Source organism: Leptonotus elevatus, chromosome 8 (genome assembly GCF_054856555.1).
Source record: "Leptonotus elevatus isolate MCC_2025b chromosome 8, RoL_Lele_1.0, whole genome shotgun sequence".
Lineage (NCBI taxonomy): Eukaryota > Metazoa > Chordata > Actinopteri > Syngnathiformes > Syngnathidae > Leptonotus > Leptonotus elevatus.
The window spans coordinates 2,246,367-2,265,862 of NC_141246.1; the positions used below are offsets into that span (position 1 = coordinate 2,246,367).

Here is a 19,496-nt window from a genome sequence, read left to right on the forward strand (position 1 = left end):
TAAGACCACAATGACCAAATATAAAATGTTTCAGACAAATACACGCACGCACGCACGCACACACATACACATACTCACCCACACACACACAAAAAATAAAAATAAAAAAATAAAAAAATAAATAAAATAAAAAAATAAAAATAAAAATAAAATAAAAAAATAAATAAAATAAAAAAATAAAAAAATAAAAATAAAGAGCAATGATGATGACATTTCCGAATGAACAATACTGAGCTCTTTATAGAAAAAAAATTAAAAAAAATAAATAAAAAAATAAAAAATAAAATGTTTCAGACGGACAAAAGTCTAAGAGGAGTTCTTCTTTGAAGGACACCAAGAAAAACGACAAACGTGATCCTGAGTTGGCTGCTTCCAACTTTCTGTGTATTTTGCCGCATTGCTTTTTGAGAGACATATTCTACCAAATTTCAATCCGCGAAGTGAAACTGTCTCCAGGGGCTGATTTTCCAATAAACACACCAAGACAAATGGAAACAAAAGTCTAAAATCATCCTTCAAACCAAAATGCTCGACTTCCTGTGTCTTTTCCGGTTTGGCCGCTTGAGACTTTTTTTTTTTTTTGTAGATTCATTCATGATCGATAGCGCTCCCAAATGTCATTCCGCTAAGCGTCATCTCGTGTTACTCCATGACCAAAAATAAACATGTTACACAATTGATCCTTAAAAATTCTGCTTTCGACCAAAATGGCAGCCTTCATGAAGCTTCTTTGATTGACACGCCTACCAAATTTCACAACTGCATTCCGGGGACTGAATTTCCAATTCAAAGCCAGTGAAGTGGAGTCCAATCTAATCCGCACCAAATCTTTTCATCATTCCAAATGCAGCGCAAGCCTTTTCATCGGCCCGACGATGGACGCTCAAAGCTCCCAATCAGGTTTGCTTTTTATTCTCCGTGCGTTTCTCAGTCGCCGTCGGACGGAGTTGAGCTTAAGTGGGACGTTCTGACGCTGGGATTTGTGTTGCGGTTTTGCTTCTGTTCTGATCAACAGACCTCAAAGTCGTCCAAGATGACTTCCTTTATCTCATTTTTTTTTTACAGAGTAGAAAAAGGGACGATCGGCAACACGACAATCTCGGAATCGATATCAATAGGGTTGATATCAAGCTTTCTGGGGAGTATTGATTGACAATTGCGACCAATCATGTGCCCACTGGAAAAATCATCCTTGGTTTAATGTCGACATTTAAAAAAAATAATAAAAAATAAAAAAAAATAATAAAAGAGCAATGATGATGACATTTCCGAATGAACAATACTGAGCTCTTAGAAAAAAAAAAAAAAAAAAAATCTGACAGATCTAAAAAACAGGAAGTACAGATTGACCCTCAATCTTGGGAGGGGTCACGTACCCCATTTCGATTTTTACAACATTTTTACAACATTTTCAACACTTGCATTTCTTTGAAGCTGCTTAAACACACTTAACAAAAAAAAAATGCAACCACATTAAAATACATATAAAAGTAATGCGCAAATACTGTTTTTGTATAAACAGTGTTCCCAAAAGTGTTGACTCGACAAACAGCGAGCCAAACTCCGAATCAGGGGATTTCATGACTTCTTAAATGTCAACAAATAACAATATAGAATGTAAAATAATAATCACAATATGAGAATAAACAGAGAGACAAACATCTCATATGTAGTTACGTAACATCAACAGCCCAGTTTATAAAGTAGATCCCAATTTTTCGGATCAAATAATATACAATAATCAATAATCACGCCCAAAGACTTCCCTTATAAAATGAAGCAACGGCTGTTGCGCTCTGTTGGCATAAAAAGCAGGATTGAAGGGGAATGACATCATCTTCAGCCAAAAAATTTGGGTGATCTGAAATACTTCCTGTCTTTGTTCTTCTTCTTTGGTCAAAGTTACAGCGTCAAACAAAAAAATTATTTTGTGATGGAGGGGGAACATTTCAAAGAAAATCAGGCCTACTCGTCAAAAAATGCAAATTTCAAGGAGATTGCCAACATGTCAATTCAAAAAGTCAACATGTGCATCTCCCTGAAATTTGTACTTTTAAACCCGATTTTTCTTGACATTTTCAAGTTTGGACCAAGTTGTCCTTGAAAGTCTGTCCAGAATTTTCACATTATTCTCATCAATTGTTCACATGTTCGACAAGGTTTTGACAACACAACGATGCGTTCAGCTGCCAAATCCGATCTGACTGCGTTTTATGCTAAAATAACATCTCGGGGATAATTCCGTCCCCGCCCATTACGCTGACAGCAGCATGCGGCGGCAGGCGCTTTTGGGCCAATGGCGGCACTCGGCCTTATTGTGGGATTAAGAATCATGCGCGCTCGCTCAGCCGGTCGCCTAATGGGGGCGCTAATGGAAGCTGGCCAACGGTGGCTCCCAGCGGCTGCGGTTTAAATGCAGTCGGAGCTGTTTACTACATTACCCATAATCCCCCTTGGGAGAAGCTTTATTAGCGGTCCGTTATTGTTTTCCCACATCTGAGCTTTCCCGGCTTGTTTGGTTTATTCAAATGAGCTTATTTAAATAAAACACGTTCATAATAGTTTAAATATCATTTCATGTTAGAGTTGAAGCAATTATTTTTGTTTGATTCGGTTCAAATGTCATTTATTTTAATTTTATTTTATTGATCACACTTATTATATTTTAATCCAACCAAATTTTTGGGTGTAATTTTCAGGAATTATTTATTTAAGACGGTAGTTGATTTTATACTGCAATCATAATGTCATCTCCTTTTATTTTATGTTTCTATTCAAATTGATGACGTTTATTTTAAGCACAATCATTGTATGGCTACTTTCATCAGCAAGTACATTCATAAATCATATTACTCATTGTGTATTCAAATGAAGCTGTCACGAGAGGAAGGTCACATTTTTTCAAACATTAATCACTCAAATAATCCACTCGGGCTTCCTTTGCCTCTTAACGTCCAAGAGCGCTTTCATCATTTGGCCCCTAGTGGCCGCTGTTTGCCCATTAGCGCCGATGAGTCAGCCAAATGCTAAACTGATCCGATTATCGTTCCCTCGAGAATCTCCGACACAAAGTAACGGGCCGCGGGATCACAATTAGCGAGGAGATTAGAGATTAATCAGATGATTATGAAAATATGGGATTTGTATGGAAATGTCAGACCAATCGGTTGGTTTCAACTTTGCCTTTGCAAAGTGACGCATGCAGTGACAAAAAAGCTCAGATGTCGTCCATCCGTCTCGCGTATGCGGTGGAAATTTGGTAGAAATTTGAAGGACGCCTGGAAAATTTCGCAACACAATATGAAATTTAACGGACTTTAACAGATTGTCTGTGGCTTCTTTGTGACTTTTTTTGTGTGGGTGTTTAATTTCATGTTGGTAAGTGAAACTAGCTTTTTCAAAATAAAATGGCAGACTTCCTCTTTCTTTTCAGGTATGGCGTCTTAAGACTTTTTTTTTGTGTGTGGTTGCACTCGTGATCGACAAGTCTACCAAATTGCATTTGAGGGGGGCTGAATTTTCTAAAAGTCTGAGTGATGCTAACAGGCCAGTTAAGCTAGCAAGTAAGCCTAAAATGGCCACTTCAAAACAGCAGATTTCCTGGTGCTATCAAGGTGGTTATTCTGGCAAGACAGAAATGTTTTCTAAACAAAATGGCAGACTTCCTGTGTCTTATTTAAGACTTTTTTTGTGTGTTTGAAAAGCCTACCAATTTTTATGTTGATCACTGAAACAGCCTTTGGCGAGTGAAGTCCGCGGGATGCTAACAGGCCAGTTGTGGATGTTAAGCTAGCAAGTAAGCCTAAAATGGCCACTTCAAAACAGTAGATTTCCTGGTGCTATCAAGGTGGTTATTCTGGCAAGACAGAAATGTCTTCTAAACAAAATGGCAGACTTCCTGTGTCTTATTTAAGACTTTTTTTTTGTGTGTTTGGCAAGCCTACCAAATTTTTATGTCGATCACTGAAACAGCCTTTGGCGAGTGAAGTCCGCGGGATGCTAACAGGCCAGTTAAGCTAGCAAGTAAGCCTAAAATGGCTACTTCAAAACAGCAGATTTCCTGGTGCTATCAAGGTGGTTATTCTGGCAAGACAGAAATGTCTTCTAAATAAAATGGCAGACTTCCTGTGTCTTATTTAAGACTTTTTTTTTTGTGTTTGGCAAGCCTACCAATTTTTATGTTGATCACTGAAACAGCCTTTGGCGAGTGAAGTCCGCGGGATGCTAACAGGCCAGTTGTGGATGTTAAGCTAGCAAGTAAGCCTAAAATGGCCACTTCAAAACAAAACAGTAGCTTTCCTGTGTCTTTTCAGACTTCTTGAGACTTTGTTGTTGGGTCTCGCCCTGACAGACATCTTTACCAAATTGTGTATTAACAGGTGAAAACTGGCTTTGGGGACTAAAGTAACAAAGCTAGCATAGATTTTTTTAAATGTTTGCTTTCAACAAAAAATGGAAGAATTTGTTGTCCTTTTTGTGGCATGGCTTCTCGTGACATTTTTTCTGTGCGTGTGTTAATGTCACGCAGGCATGCGCATCCTGGTCAATCTGCTGCTGGACACGTTGCCCATGTTGGGCAACGTGCTGCTGCTGTGCTTCTTCGTCTTCTTCATCTTCGGCATCATCGGCGTGCAGTTGTGGGCGGGGCTGCTGCGGAACCGCTGCTACCCGGAGGAGAACCTGACCCTGTGAGTGTGTGTGTACATGCGTGTGTGTGTGTGTGTGTGTGTGTGTGTGTGTGTGTGTGTGTGTGTGTGTGTGTGTGTGTGTGTGTGTGTGTGTGTGTGTGTGTGTGTGTGTGCGTGCGAGATGCTGATGAAAAAAAAATCATCGTTTCACAAAAAAAAGGGTGAAAGCGTTGCCATGGCAACCGATTTGAAGATGAAGATCGCAGCGTTGGTGCAATCATGTGACGCAATCATGTGACGCAATCATGTGACGCCCTCACCCACCTGTCGCACACGAACGCTGTCCGGTGTCTCGTCAGTCGTTATCTGGGAAAACGCCGGACCAATTTGTTCATTTGAACGATTCCGCCATGATCCTCTCACGCGCAATCGCAACCACTGAAACTAAATGTTTGCATTTTTCTTTAAATTGGGTAGAAAAGAGGAGTTTGTGTTTTGAAGACCGCTTGGAAAAAAATAACCAGTCTGATGTTACAACGGCTGCTTCTAGCGCTGTCACTGTCAAATGTTTTTAGAATCGATTAATCTATGGATTATTCAATCGATGAATCAACTAATCACATTCATTTTAATTTTGCATTAAAGTGTAATACCAAAGCATTTCCCCCCCCTGATTACAGATTATTAACCAGTGATTGGTGGTTATTTTGTATTCGTATAGTGATTAAAAAAAAAAAAAAATCCAAAGTAAAAACATGTTTGCAAATGTCTTATTTTGATTAAACGCAGAAGACAATCAGTCTTCTTTCATGAAGGACTACAGAAATCATTGAACAATTAATTACTGTTGATATGCTGAAATAAAAGGATTTGGACAATTAAAAAAAAAAAAAATTGTACTCGATTATTAAAGTAGTTGTCGATTAATTTGATAATCGATTACTTGTTGATTAATCGATTTGGACAGATCTTCAATCAAAAATGGCCACGAAAGCAATGGTAGTTATTACAAAAAAATGGCCAGCGGGTTGCAGTAGAGTATAAGAGATCAGCCAGGGTCAAGCTCTTTTTCCAGATAATGATGAAACTTTCTAATGCTAATTGCTGCAAAACGGAAACAGATACAAATATCTTTTTTTTTTTTGCCTGATGAAAGAAGAGACTGTAATCTTTCCTTTGGTAGGATTGTATATGTTTTATATGTTTTTATAGCAATAGAACAGAATATCCTGTGAACCTCGCAAAATCAGTCAAAATCCAGTAAAACAGCCCGGAGAGAAGAAGCTTGCTTCAGTGAAAATGGCTGGGAGTGAACGAGTTAAAATTGTTGGCAAACATCGTTTGTGACCTTGAAGGAATTTTGACCAAAAACAACAACAACAACAACATTCGCTGCCTTCGCAAACACTCACAAACCTTCGCCGATTCCTTCGAAAATACTCAACGGCCATAAAATCCAATATTATCAGAGGTTGAATAAAAAGAGAGCGACTCCATTCACGTGCGTCCAATCGCTGTCTCTCAGGACGACGGGCATCCGCCTCCCTCGTCCGTACTACATGGCGGACGAGGACGACGAGCGTCCGTTCATCTGCTCCCTGCCGATGGACAACGGCATCATGTCGTGCCGGGACGTCCCGGCGCGGCGCGAGGGCGGCCGCGCGTGCTGCCTGGACAAGGACGACGTGCTCTACCGCCGCTCGCTGGGCCTCAGCGCCGAGCCGCCCACCAACGGCAGCGCCGGGGCAACGGGCCTGTGCGTCAACTGGAACCAGTACTACACCCGGTGTCACACCGGCTTCAGCAACCCGCACAAGGGAGCCATCAACTTCGACAACATCGCCTACGCCTGGATCGTCATCTTCCAGGTAGCGACGCGCGTTCGTGGATGATTAGCGTGTTGACGTGTGCGGCGATGACGTGCGTTGGCGTGTGCGCGTGTTTGTGCAGGTGATCACGTTGGAAGGCTGGGTGGAGATCATGTACTACGTCATGGATGCGCATTCCTTCTACAACTTCATCTACTTCATCCTGCTCATCATCGTGAGTTCAAACAACATTTTACGGCTCATGTCGCAAATGTTAGCTTCCTCTTAAAAAACCAAAAAAAAAGCTCCAAATGACGGTCAAATGAAGCAGTTCCGTAATTAGCTCAACTAACTCCTCGCTGCCACTCTCTTACGGTCTCTCACTTTGCTAGTTCCGCTAATGGCAGAAACTCAAGACTGACTTAACTCCTTCAATTGATGCATCGCTAAGTCCTCTCACTGTTCTAACTCAACTAACTCTGCGTCTCATCAAAGTGTTCTAACTCAACTAACTCTAACTTCTAACTCTGCTGGCTCCTAGCTCATCTAAAGCATCTAACGACTCGAACTTGACTAACTTATCTGGCTCATCGATAGCTTTTGATACTACATCAATTATCTTACTTTTCTGACACATATAAATCTACCATATTTTGGTATTTTTTATCACCTTTAACTGTTAAGTCACCTCATGCCACTCACTGCACTATTTCCTCTGACACAGTTAACACCACTAACTCATCTAACTCAACTAATTGTAAAGACTTTGCTAATGCCGCTTACTCCTACAACTCAATTAACTCGACTCAAGTCTTCTAACTTCTCAAATGCGACCAACTCCCGTAACTCCCTTGAAAACATAAACTCATCTGACTCAACTCGACCAACTAATTTAAAATGGCGACTATAATTGTTGGGTTTTTTGAACACTCATACATCTACTCTCTATTAACATGAATTAACTCCACTACCCCCACCATTTTTAACGCCAACAATTCATCGTACCTTGGTTCAAACCGCTGACTCAGTAAAGTCAAGTAACTCCTCTAATGCCACTCAGTTATCTAATGCTGCCCACTCTAGTTACTCTTATGACTGTGAAATCCTCTCACTCTTAACATTAATAACTCTTCTAACTTGATTCATCTAACTCTACTAACTCCTCTATCCCCCCCCCCCCCAATTCATTTAGACACCACTAACTCTTCTAACTACTAACCCATATATCTTTGCTCAGAGGTCTAACTCCTCGAACTCTTCTCAATTCTCGGCCCCAGCTAACTTCTCCTAAAATTCTAACTATACTAGTTTTTCCTAAAACACATAAATCTTTTTTTTTCGTACCATAATTAACTACACCCGCACATGTTAACTTTTTGAGTGCCACCAACTGATCTTATCGCTACTCACTCTTAGTCTTAAATTCTCCAAAGCCACTAACTCCACTAAGTTATCTAAATCTGCTCAGTTTGGTAACTCCTTGACTTTCCTTTAACTTTAACTTTAAGTCATCTAACTCTGAACTATACTTTAAATTGTAACCCACATGAATCTATGCTTTAAAAAAAAAAAAACAAAAAAAAAAAACATGAATGCTCATCTAACTCCACCACCTCCACGACTCCTTCAAACTCAGCTAACACCCCCAACACCTCTACTTTTTCTAGCTTGGCTCGGTCCTGCAAATACTAACTCCTCTAACTCAGTGAAGTGAATTTTCTGTGGTTGCTTTGACGCTTGCTCTTAATCGCGAGTCGGTCACTTTGATGAATGTCTCGTAAACGGCAACGTTTCGTCGCTATTAAGTGCAAACGAGGAAGCGCGCGATCGCGCCGCAACTGTGGGAACGGTTAGTCGGGCCTGATCCGATGAGGCCGTTAAAAGCAATTAAAGAGCGCCGCGGGTGTTTGGTCTCTGGGCAAATATAAAGAGCACGGCGCGCAATCGTGCTGGAAAAGACGCAGAAGATTTGAGCAAAAGTATTGGGACGACGCTGGAAGTTATTTATGTTGATTCGTTAAAAGATGAATTGTCATTGATTTGATCTTGTTGTAAGGATGAGGATTCGTTTGCATGTTTTTTCATTTTGTTTTTAAATCCATCTATTTAGGGTCATTGGTGATTATTATTATTTTTAAATCTATGCTTCCATTTTCTACATCTTAGCCAGTCAGCCATTATATGTCATGAGTTGACGTTTCATTTTGTTAGATTTTTTTTTTACATTCCGCTGTCATCTTTTGGTTAAAAAAAAAAAAAAAAACTAAATAAAAAGAAAACGTTAAAAACAGATGTCGCGTGCTGGCATTTAGTCAACGGTGGCGTGCCGTGCGCGATTAAAAGCGTTGCACGAGAAGCATTTGGAAGGAATGTTTAACGAGCAGAAAACGACAACCCTCAACATGTTTCGCCGCAAAGAATTACAGGATTGCGAAGCGTACTTTGATCTGGCGCTCGACACGACTGGCAGCATGCTAATATGCTAACCGCTATGTTCATTACATATTCATTAGCCTGCACGGGCCCCAGTGTCGTCATTTTTATGCAACTTTCTTTTATTTTCTGTTTGATTTACATTTCGATTTTTCTTTGTCCAAGTATGTGGTTTTAAAGCAGATTATATTATATTATTAAAAAAAAATTTTTTCCCTCTCTCTTTTTTTTCTCTCTATCTTGATTGGCTCACTGAAGCTCGTTAGCGCGTCTCAGCAGCGTCGCGATGACAAATCGTATTCATGATGTCGCTCCGCCGAGGCCGAGCAAACGGCAGAAGATTGCGTGTGTTTTCGTCAGAAATCAGTTTCTACAGTCACACAAAAGTTGATGACTTTGCGGGATTTGTATTGATTTCTCAGTTAGACGTTTAAAGTGTCGTTTTGTTCATTTTTAGTCTTGATATATGAAGGGCGCTTTTTTTTCATCCTGGCCACCAAAAAGGCCTTGAGCACCGCTTGGGGTCTATGCGAATCCCCTTTCACACTGCACTCACTCATTGTGAAAGAGTTGGGGCGGCAACACCTATGCCCAAATTTGGAAGTGCTAACGTAGTAGCCTAGCAGGAAGTAAAAAAAAAAAAAAAGGAGATTTTGCTGCTGATTAGGCCGCATCTCGAAAAGGGGAACACCTGACGTTGCTCATTTTAGGAGTGAGCACAAACTCGGGTAGCTTAATGATAAGTCCGCCAAAACCAGTCCAACAGCTCTTCGCTAATTGGAAACTCTTGTCTGACGTCACGCCGGCAATTTCACGCCGTTCAGTCCGTGCCACCCAAAAAAAACGCTCCATTCCGCCGTCCCACCACGTAACACAATGAATAAGTTTGAACGTGAAAACGGCGACGACACAAATTGCTAAAAAATTGTCATGTTGCAAAGTCCTGTTTTTCAAGCCACGCCCCCCCCCCCCCCCCCCCCCCCCGTCCTCTTGCAGGTGGGCTCGTTCTTCATGATCAACCTGTGCCTGGTGGTGATCGCGACGCAGTTCTCGGAGACCAAGCAGCGCGAGCACCGGCTGATGCAGGAGCAGCGAGCCCGATGCTCGTCCTCGTCCACGCTGGCCAGCGAGCCCGGCGACTGCTACGAGGAACTCTTCCAGCTCGTCTGCCACGTCATCCGCAAGACCCGCCGGCAGGCGCTCGCCCTCTTCAACGCCCTGCGCGGCAAACCCCGGGGGTTCCGCGGCGTCGGCCGGGGCCGGCGCGCCGCCGACGCGAGGGGGCGCAAGGCCAACGGGAGGGGAGGTCGGGAGCGCGCTGCCGTTTTGACGCCCGGTGAGTGCAAATTGTACGGTATGTGATGTGCTAGTTTTTTTTATGAATACTTTGTTAAAAAGAAAAAAGTATTAAAGTCAAATATTTTGCAGAAAAATATATATTAGGGGTGTCAGGCAATGAAACAGTACTGGAAAAAAATGAGTGATATTGATTTGTGTTGAGGGCATTTTTCTGCCACTAGATGGCATATTTGCATTTGTAAGACATTGGCGACATCACATTCTTTTCATATTAAGAGCTATCTAATCTTTCAAATGGAGTAACTTGTGAAATTCTGCACTTTTTAAAAGTGCAAAATACTCCACAAATATATGCATTATTATTAATTTTATTACTGCTAAATTTGGATGTCGGCCCGTCTGCTGCGTTGTGACCAAATTCCCCCAAATACAGACTTTCAAAGTATTAGCATTTATCACGTATTTAAAAAAAAATGGTGCCGTTAAAGACGCACTCATTTTGACACCCTTGATATATAATCCTATTTATTTATTTTCCTACCCACAGGCCCAACCTGTCGGCACCCAAACAAACCCAACCACGCCCCCTCCGGCGAGGCCCCGGCGCTCGCCGACGGGGTCGCACCCGTCGCGGGCGAGGGAGACGGGGCGGAGGGCCGCGCGGGGGACTCGGGCAAGGCGGCGGGCGGGCGAGGCGGCGCCGAGGGCGCCGGCGAGCGCTGCGGGAGGCTGTGGCACGACACCAGGACCACGCTGTGGGCCGTTGTGGAGAGCAAGTACTTCAATAGAGGCATCATGATCGCCATCCTCATCAATACCATCAGTATGGGCATCGAGCATCATCAGCAGGTACATTTTGCTATCATGTCGACAATTACTGCTTGAAAGTCAACAACTTTTTTTTCTTGTTAAATATTCATTTTAATTTTTTTTTTTATATATATATCTTTATTTATTTTTTATTATTTTAATTTATATATTTATTTATTTTATTTTATTTTATTTTATTTATTTTTTTAAATTAAATTTTTATTTATATTTTTATTTTATTTTTAATTGTATTTTTTAGTTTTATTTATATTGTTATTTTTATTTTTATTTTTATTTTTATTTATTTTTTTATTTTTATTTTTATTTTTTATTTTATTTTTTTTAATATATATATTTTTTTTTATTTTATTTTTTTAAAAATATTTTTTTGTTTATTTTTTTTTTAATTTTTTTATTTATTTTTGGGGCGGCACGGTGGCTGACTGGTTAGCACGTCCGCCTCCCAGTGCAAAGGTTGTGAGATCAAGTCCGGGCTTCGGCCTTCCTGGGTGGAGTTTGCATGTTCTCCCCGTGCTTGGGTTTTCTCCGGGTACTCGGGTTTCCTCCCACATTCCAAAAACATGCATGGCAGGTGAATTGGACACTCCAAATTGTCCATAGGTGCGATTGTGAGTATGGTTGTTTCGTCTCTGTGTGCCCTGCGATTGGCTGGCAACCAGTTCAGGGTGTACCCCCGCCTACTGCCCGAAGCCAGCTGGGATAGGCTCCAGCAACCCCCGCGACCCTTGTGAGGACAAGCGGTACAGAAAATGGATGGATGGATGGATGGATGGATCTTTTTTTTGGACAATATGTTTTTTCTCAAAGATATTTTTCTTGAAATGATGCTGTTATGTAAAAGTTAATTAGAAACAATCTTGATAATGTAGGACTGTTTTTGAAAAGTATTGTAGAATTTACAATGTATTTTAAAAAAAAAACAGTGTAAATGTGCTGTGGTACTTTTTTTCTTTAAAATATACTTTTTTTGCTAATATATCGTCTTTTTCAAAACATTTTGCTCTAAAAATATACAAACTTTTTAAATCGTATTTTACCTTATAACTTTATTTTCTTGAAATGCACTACCTTTTTTGGGAAGGGGGGGGGGGGGGGGTAATCCAACGCATATTACTTAATATTACCAAAATATACTCCTTTCCTCTAGAAAATGTAATTCTTTAAAATTTAGACTGTCAAACTTTTTATGCATTTAGTTTTAGTTTTCACTTGGAAAATATACAACTTTTATTTTTAGAAAATGTAATGTATTATTTAATGTACATTTAATATACTGTAAAACTATTTTCTTGCAAATGTAAATCTTTTTCTACAAAGTATACAATTTTTTTTCCTCATCAATATACTTTGAATATACTGCTTTAACCAAAAAAAACAAAGAAAACCCAAAAAAAGATTCTTCTATTTTTCTTCAAAATATTTATTTTCTTGAATTCCATAAATATTGTGACATCATCACAATTCTCATCTTTTTTTTCACGCTCGTCACAATCATGATCGAGTGGGCGGCACCTCCACAAATTGCTGTCATTTTTTTCCCACCAATCCACTGATTTGGTTTTAAATATTCTCAAATTATAATTGTTCAGTCTGCAGTTCATTTCATTTCTAAAAGATGCCAATTGTGTCCACGTCCCAAAATGTCTGGACTTGACTGCAACTTTTGTCCACAAAATGGCACTTGCTGTTCCGTCCTGAGGAAAAGCATCAGAATAAGCATCGAGCAACGAGACGCGAATACGCGCGCTTACTTTTTCTCTTCACTCGCATCCATTTTTGCATTCATGAATTCTCTTTCATTCGTAAATGTGTGCCACACTTTCTTATTCCCGAGCTGCCGTCTTCCGTCCTCCTGTCCTACTAACACACTTAAAGGTGCTCGCTTGACTTTGTTTTTGGTGCTTTTTGAATCTGCCCGATGTTACAGGACACTTCATTAGGGACGCAATTTGCAAAAACAGGCTTGTTGACTTTTGATTGACATGTTGCAATAGTGGCGAGGTTGGGGTACGTGTGGCGAGGGGCGGGGTTAGGATTGGGGTACGTGTGGCGAGGGGCGGGGTTAGGATTGGGGTACGTGTGGCGAGGGGCGGGGTTAGGATTGGGGTACGTGTGGCGAGGGGCGGGGTTAGGATTGGGGTACGTGTGGCGAGGGGCGGGGTTAGGATTGGGGTACGTGTGGCGAGGGGCGGGGTTAGGATTGGGGTACGTGTGGCGAGGGGCGGGGTTAGGATTGGGGTATGTTTTGGTCTAGTTTGGTTTTTGAGTTGGGTTAGGTTTGAGGTTAGGCAAAATTGTGTCAGGGTTATGATTGGGTGGCTTTTTGAGGCCGATGCCGATTACGTGATTCGATTAACACATACAACAATAATAAACCATAATCGTTAGGGGTGTGAATCTTTGAATGTCTTACGATGTGATTCCGATTTTGGGGTCTGCGATTCGATTCAGAATTAATTTTCGATTAGGAGCGATTTTTTTTTTATTCAAAATGATTTGATTGACGATGATTTTTGCTTCAATCTACAGATGTGCAAGGAATTGTATTGATCTACTCCAGTCTGACTCGCTAATGCTAATTAGCGCGCTACTCGCGGCACTTTTATCGCTCAAAAGAACGGCTCCGCGCTGAAAAAAACAAAACTTTTATTGGAATAAGTTGATCGTGAATTTTTTCTTCTACTCTTTAATGTGGCCACAACTTAACAGCATATTCAACCGCGTAAAACCCCACTGCCCCTCAGTGGCCAAACCAGGTACAACATGAACAGCGCTCCAAATAAAGGCACACACAGACAAAGGCAAGACAGTATAAAATAATTAAAATAAAATCAATTTTGGGACATTTAAAATCGATTCTGAATCGTACTAAATGAGAATCGTGATTCTTATGAGAATCGACTTTTTGGGCACGCCCTTAATAATGGTTTGCTCCATTCCTATATACAGTTTGTTGTTTGAAGCTGTTATGTAGAAGTGGAGTAATCCACAATAATCTGACTCGGGTTCAATGTCCTCGTGTAGCTCGCACTTAACTTTCTTCTTCCGGCAGCGGCGATGTGACTTTTGGCATCTTTTGTTTTCTTTTTTACCTCCCGTTTCCCGTCCCCGCTTTGTCTTTCCATCGACATCTCCGGCGCTCGATACACGCCGGCGCCCCCTCGCTCTCGTCTCTCATCTCGGAGACGGCTAAAAATAGTCCCACGACGGCTCAGCGCCACTCGCTTTAATGGGGAAGACATCGAGCAGGCTGCGCGCTCGCTCCCAAACTTGGTGTGTGCGCGTTTGAAGTGGAGAAGCGCTGGCTCAATCGGACTCGGCACCTGTGTCCGATTCTCTCCCATTGCAATACGATTCACTCCGATTACGGTTAGGATTCACTTGAATTATGATATGATTGGATTCACGCCGTTTACCTTGCGATTCCTTTACATGACGATGTAATTCCATCCGATCAAAATGTTACAATATGATTCGATTCCTTCCAGCTAGGATACGATTAGCTTCATTTACGAGACAACTCCCTTTGTTTACGATGCGATTCACTCAAATTTCTGCGATTCACTCAAATGATTTGCTCCAATTATGTTGCGATTCAATTCAATTACAATAGGTTTTACTTCACTTAACTACGATTCGATCCACTTCGATTAGGAGCTGATATCAGTCACTCCATTTATAATAAATACAATACGATTCATTTCTACGACTGTATTATATGAGAGGATTCACTCCATTTACATTATGATTCCCTCCAATTACAATTTGATCTAATTCCTTCCATTTGAGATACGATTTTTTTCAATTCCAATGCGATCCACTTCATATTTTATATGATTCACTCCAATTATGATACGATCCAAACCAGTTACAATTGGGTTCGATTCACACCAATTACAATCCAATTCAAATCAATTATACGATAATTCACACCAGTTAAAAAAAACAATTCGATTCACTCCAATTATGATACGATATGGCATCAATTATGATGTCATTTATTTAAGTTAGGATACATTCATGATTCACTTTGTTTTTAATATGATTCACACAAATGACGATTCTAATTATGGTGTAATTTGCTCCAATTAGGATAGTATTTATTTCACTTACAATAGAACAAGATTTACTCCAATTAGGATACATTATATCCCAACTAATTTACTTTTTTTTTTCCCCAAAAAATGTCAATGATACAATTAACATCAATTTCGATACGACTCACTCGAATTGCAATACGTTTCACGCCGATCACAATGTGTGACGTTTAACATAATTTCATACAACACGCCATGACTTGATGCAATGCAAGAAGACTAATCCATTTAATTTTTTCGTTATCTCTGACTCACATTTCCATCCTAAGCCAGTAACTTAAAAAAAAAAAAAAAAAAAAAATCACCCCCAGAGTTAAAATATGCGACGCATCTTTTTTTTTGGGATCAATATTCAAACCAGTGGTGACATTTTGGAAGAAGACAGCGTAAATGTCAGGCTTACGAGTGCCAAACGCTCCCGGGATCTTTTCCTGCCGTGGCAATTACCAGCTCAAAAAGTGGGATTGGTCGCCTGTCGTAACTGTTGCGTCCTATAAATAAATTGCGTTAGTCTTCCTCATAGAAGCCCAAGAATTATTCACGCGCCGTGACGAGCGCGTTGCGGGGACGGAAGCGGGACGGAGCGCTCGCGTGATGACACCAGACGGGATTTGCTAATCTTTATTTTTTTTATGGCTTGAAACCAAAGTCCGGATTTCAAAATTGAAGTATAAAGTACGAATTACGGTTCAAGCCAAAGTTAGTTTTCCTTCAATTTCAGTTGGTATCCAGGGTTAGGCTAAGTTTTTAAATCAAGGGTTAAGGTTTCAAACTTGGGTTCGATTTGAGAGATTTGAAGCAAAGGTTATTGTTTCAAGACCGGGTTAGGGTTTCAACCAAGGACAGGATTTCAAATTAAAGCCCGTGTTTCAAATTAAGTTTTAAACTTAAATTAGGATCTGTAGTTAGGTTTTGCCGCAAGGATTAGTTTTTCAAATTAATATTTTAATAACAACATTTTAAGGATTCAAGCTTGTGTTAAGTTTTCATTTTCCTTTCTTTCTTTTTTTTTTTATGGCTGAAAGCTAAAGTCCGGATTTCAAAATTAAAGTATAGAGTATGGATTAGGCTTCAAGCCAAAGTTAGTTTTCCTTCAATTTCAGTTGTTATCCAGGGTTAGGCTAAGTTTTTAAATCAAGGGTTAAGGTTTCAAACTTGGGTTCGATTTGAAGCAAAGGTTATTGTTTCAAGACCGGGTTAGGGTTTCAACAGGATTTCAAATTAAAGCCAAATTAGGTTTTAAAGCTTCAATTAGGATCTGTTTTTTCAAATTAGTATTTGAACAAAATGTTAAGGATTCAAGCTTGTGCCCGGATTTGAATTCAACAAGTTTCCAAATGAAGGTTTCAAGTGAGGCTGAAGTTTTCATTTTGGCTTCAAACTGAGGGTTTCTCGTCAGGGTTGAGTTTCTCATTGGGTTTCGAACCAGACTTGCATGTTCAAGTTTGGGTCACGGTTTCCATTTAGGTGAATCAAGCCTGGGTTCGGGTTCCAAATGAGCTCCTGAAGATGAGGGTAATGGCTTCAAATTTTCAATGAAGGGCTCACAGCCAAAGTTTGGGTTTGAACTCAAAGTTAGGGTTTCAAATGAGGGTGTAAAACGGAGATTTGGCACAAAGAAGTGTGTCGTGAAGCAGCATGTGGTTCATTCTAACAACTGTTACCAGTTTGCTGTATTTTTGGGATAACATCCACCATTATTCTGTGATTTTTTTTTATTTTGATCAAGCCAAAGCCATGTCTTAAAAAAAATGTTTTTCCACCATTAATTACAAACCCTTTTTTTTTTTTTTTCGATTACTGACATATTTTTTATTGTTGATGGCAGAGCTCAGCTTCAGATCTGATCCCAGGTCTGCCCCTAATGAGACCGTTAAGGCAAAACCGCATTCACGTCTTGGGTCAGTTAGCCAAACTGGCGGGTAAGCGTCGTTAGCTCGCCGCTAAGCTCTTATTAGCGCTGTCGCAACACGCACACTCATGTAAATGCAAGACTGCAGCGCGGCGAATTTGCGGCGGTCGTGTGTGTGTGTGTGTATGTGTGTGTGTGTGTGTGTGTGTGTGTGTGTGTGTGTGTGTGTGTGTGTGTGTGTGTGTGTGTGTGTGTGTGTGTGTGTGTGTTGTGTGTGTGTGGACAAATCGAGTGTTTACCGCTGTACAAATGTCAGCAAACACACATTGATGCACATCACTAGAAGGAGACACAAATAATCTGCAACGCGAGGGCTTGTTGCACGTCAGACAGTCAGGCAGCCATTTTTTTCTTCAGGGTTACAAATTCTTTTGTTGTTGTTGTTTTCTTAATCACAAAAAAAAAAATCATCTCAAAGGCGACACGTCAACCAGACAAGAAAAAACTCAATCACGCTCAATTGGATTCGAATGAAAACGTCCGCAGTTGGGGTCATTGTCCATCGGCACTGGGAAGCGCCTTTATAGTTCATTTTTCAACTTTTTTTAAAATTCAATTCTCTGACATTTTTGGGCAATTTCATGGGATTTTGTGGTCATTTTCAGCTCTTCCTCTTCCTTTTTTGGACATTTTTAGGTAATATTCCAAACTTTTTCATCTCCCTTTAACTTAATAATTATTAATTATTCAATCTTTATCTAAATCAATTCATTTAAAGAATATTTGATCCCCAAAAAAATCTATGTTAAAAAAAAATGTTAATTTCTAAAAATAAAAAAAAATTCTGTGGCTCCTCCCCAAAAAAAAAAAAAATTTTTTTTTTTTTGGGGGGAGGAGCCACAGAAGCGCCCGGGTTAAGCTTTCACACTAGTTTTCTCATGGCACTCAATTGATGGCGTTTATCTCCGAAGACATCCTGCAACAAAGTTTTTGTCAGGACGGACCGACCTCAGGAACTTCTGCCCCACTTCCGCCAATGCTATCATTCTTCTGGCAGACGTTGCGCCGCCACAGGCTCCGCCCCCACCCCGCCTCACGACTCACCTCAAATGCCCACCGTTGCGGTTTTTTCGAACCTGCTTTTTGTTTTTGTTTGCGTGCAGCCCGAGGAGCTGACCAACGTTCTGGAGATCTGCAACATCGTGTTCACCAGCATGTTCTCCCTGGAGATGATCCTCAAACTCAGCGCCTTCGGCTCCTTCAGCTACCTGAGGAACCCCTACAACGTCTTCGATGGCGTCATCGTCATCATCAGGTGAGGCTTTTGCGGTCCCCCGAAGATAATTTCCCTCACAAACGTTTTTCACGATGACTCGGTGAAGCAGCGTGCGGTTCATCGGTCAAGGTTTGTGTGTTTTGGATTCTCGAGAGTACAAACTCGGGATTGGTTTTCAAGTGACGTCATGAAGACGACAGTGTGAGGGTTTTTTTAATTTGGGTTTCAAGCCGGGATTGAAGTTTCGGATGAGCGTTGAATAAAAGGAATAGGGTTTTGAGTAAAGGTTAAGTTAAGATTTAATTTTACAATAGAGTAAAAAAAAATCTACAAAAATGGGCCATTTTTTTGGGACGATTTTTTGGGGGCAGGGTGGCGAATGTCATTAGTGTGTTAAAAAAAAAATGGAAAAAATACTGCCGATTTTTTAAAAATGGTTAGCTAATTAAATTGGGCCGTCAGGCCCTCTTCCAGAACAGCCCAGGGGGGGGCTTAATTCGATTAATCGTTATTTTGCCTCACAAACGTTTTCACGATGACTCGGTGAAGCAGCGTGCGGTTCATCGGTCAAGGTTTGTGTGTTTTGGATTCTCGAGAGTACAAACTCGGGATTAGTTTTCAAGGGACATCATGAAGACGACAGTGTGAGGGTTTTTTTTAATTTGGGTTTCAAGCCAGGATTGGGGTTTCGGATGAGTGTTGAATAAAAGGAATAGGGTTTTGAGTAAACGTTAAGTTAAGATTTGAAGCCAATGTTGGGGTTTCAAATGAAGGTTTAAAGCTTGGAACGAGGTCAAAGGAAAAAAGTTAACTTCAAGTTGACTTAAGTTTGGAGTTTGTGTTATGGTGTCAAATTCAAACCGAGATTTGTGTCTCAAGTTAGGGTCGCAAGTCAGGGTTACGGTTTCAAATGAGTGTTGCCAAGCAAAGTTTTGTGGTTTCAAACACAAAGTTTTTTTTTTTTTTAATTAGAGTTTAAAGCTAAATTAGGTTTTGGTATTAAGCCAGGGTTGTTTCAAACGAAAATTTCAAGTCTAGATTTTGGCTTCAATTAATAATAATAATAATAATAATAATAATAATAATAATAATAATAATAATAATAATAATAATAATAATAATAATAATAATAATGCATCAGATTTATGTAGCGCTCGGGGTTGAAACTGGTGTCAAATTAGGGTTTCAAGTCAGGGTTTGGTTTAAAATTTGGGTTTGTAGTTTAAGATTTGTAGTTCGGGTTTCAAGTCAGGGTTATGGATTTAAATTCGA

The 19,496-nt window shown here is 40.3% G+C and overlaps 1 protein-coding gene across 4 annotated transcripts in view; it reads left to right on the forward strand.

Moving 5' to 3' along the window:
- cacna1ib (calcium voltage-gated channel subunit alpha1 Ib) overlaps window positions 1–19,496 on the forward strand; it is a 146,439-nt gene that overhangs the window by 79,770 nt on the left and 47,173 nt on the right. For all 4 annotated transcript variants that reach the window (XR_015095759.1, XM_086082116.1, XM_086082117.1 and 1 more), the window contains 6 exons: window positions 4,529–4,688; window positions 6,154–6,496; window positions 6,579–6,671; window positions 9,866–10,205; window positions 10,716–11,017; window positions 18,112–18,263. Coding sequence is in view for 3 of the 4 variants with exons in the window: in XM_086082116.1 (XP_085938242.1) it covers window positions 4,529–4,688; window positions 6,154–6,496; window positions 6,579–6,671; window positions 9,866–10,205; window positions 10,716–11,017; window positions 18,112–18,263 (1,390 nt within the window). In the remaining variant the exon portion in view is untranslated. The remainder of the gene's footprint in view (window positions 1–4,528; window positions 4,689–6,153; window positions 6,497–6,578; window positions 6,672–9,865; window positions 10,206–10,715; window positions 11,018–18,111; window positions 18,264–19,496) is intronic.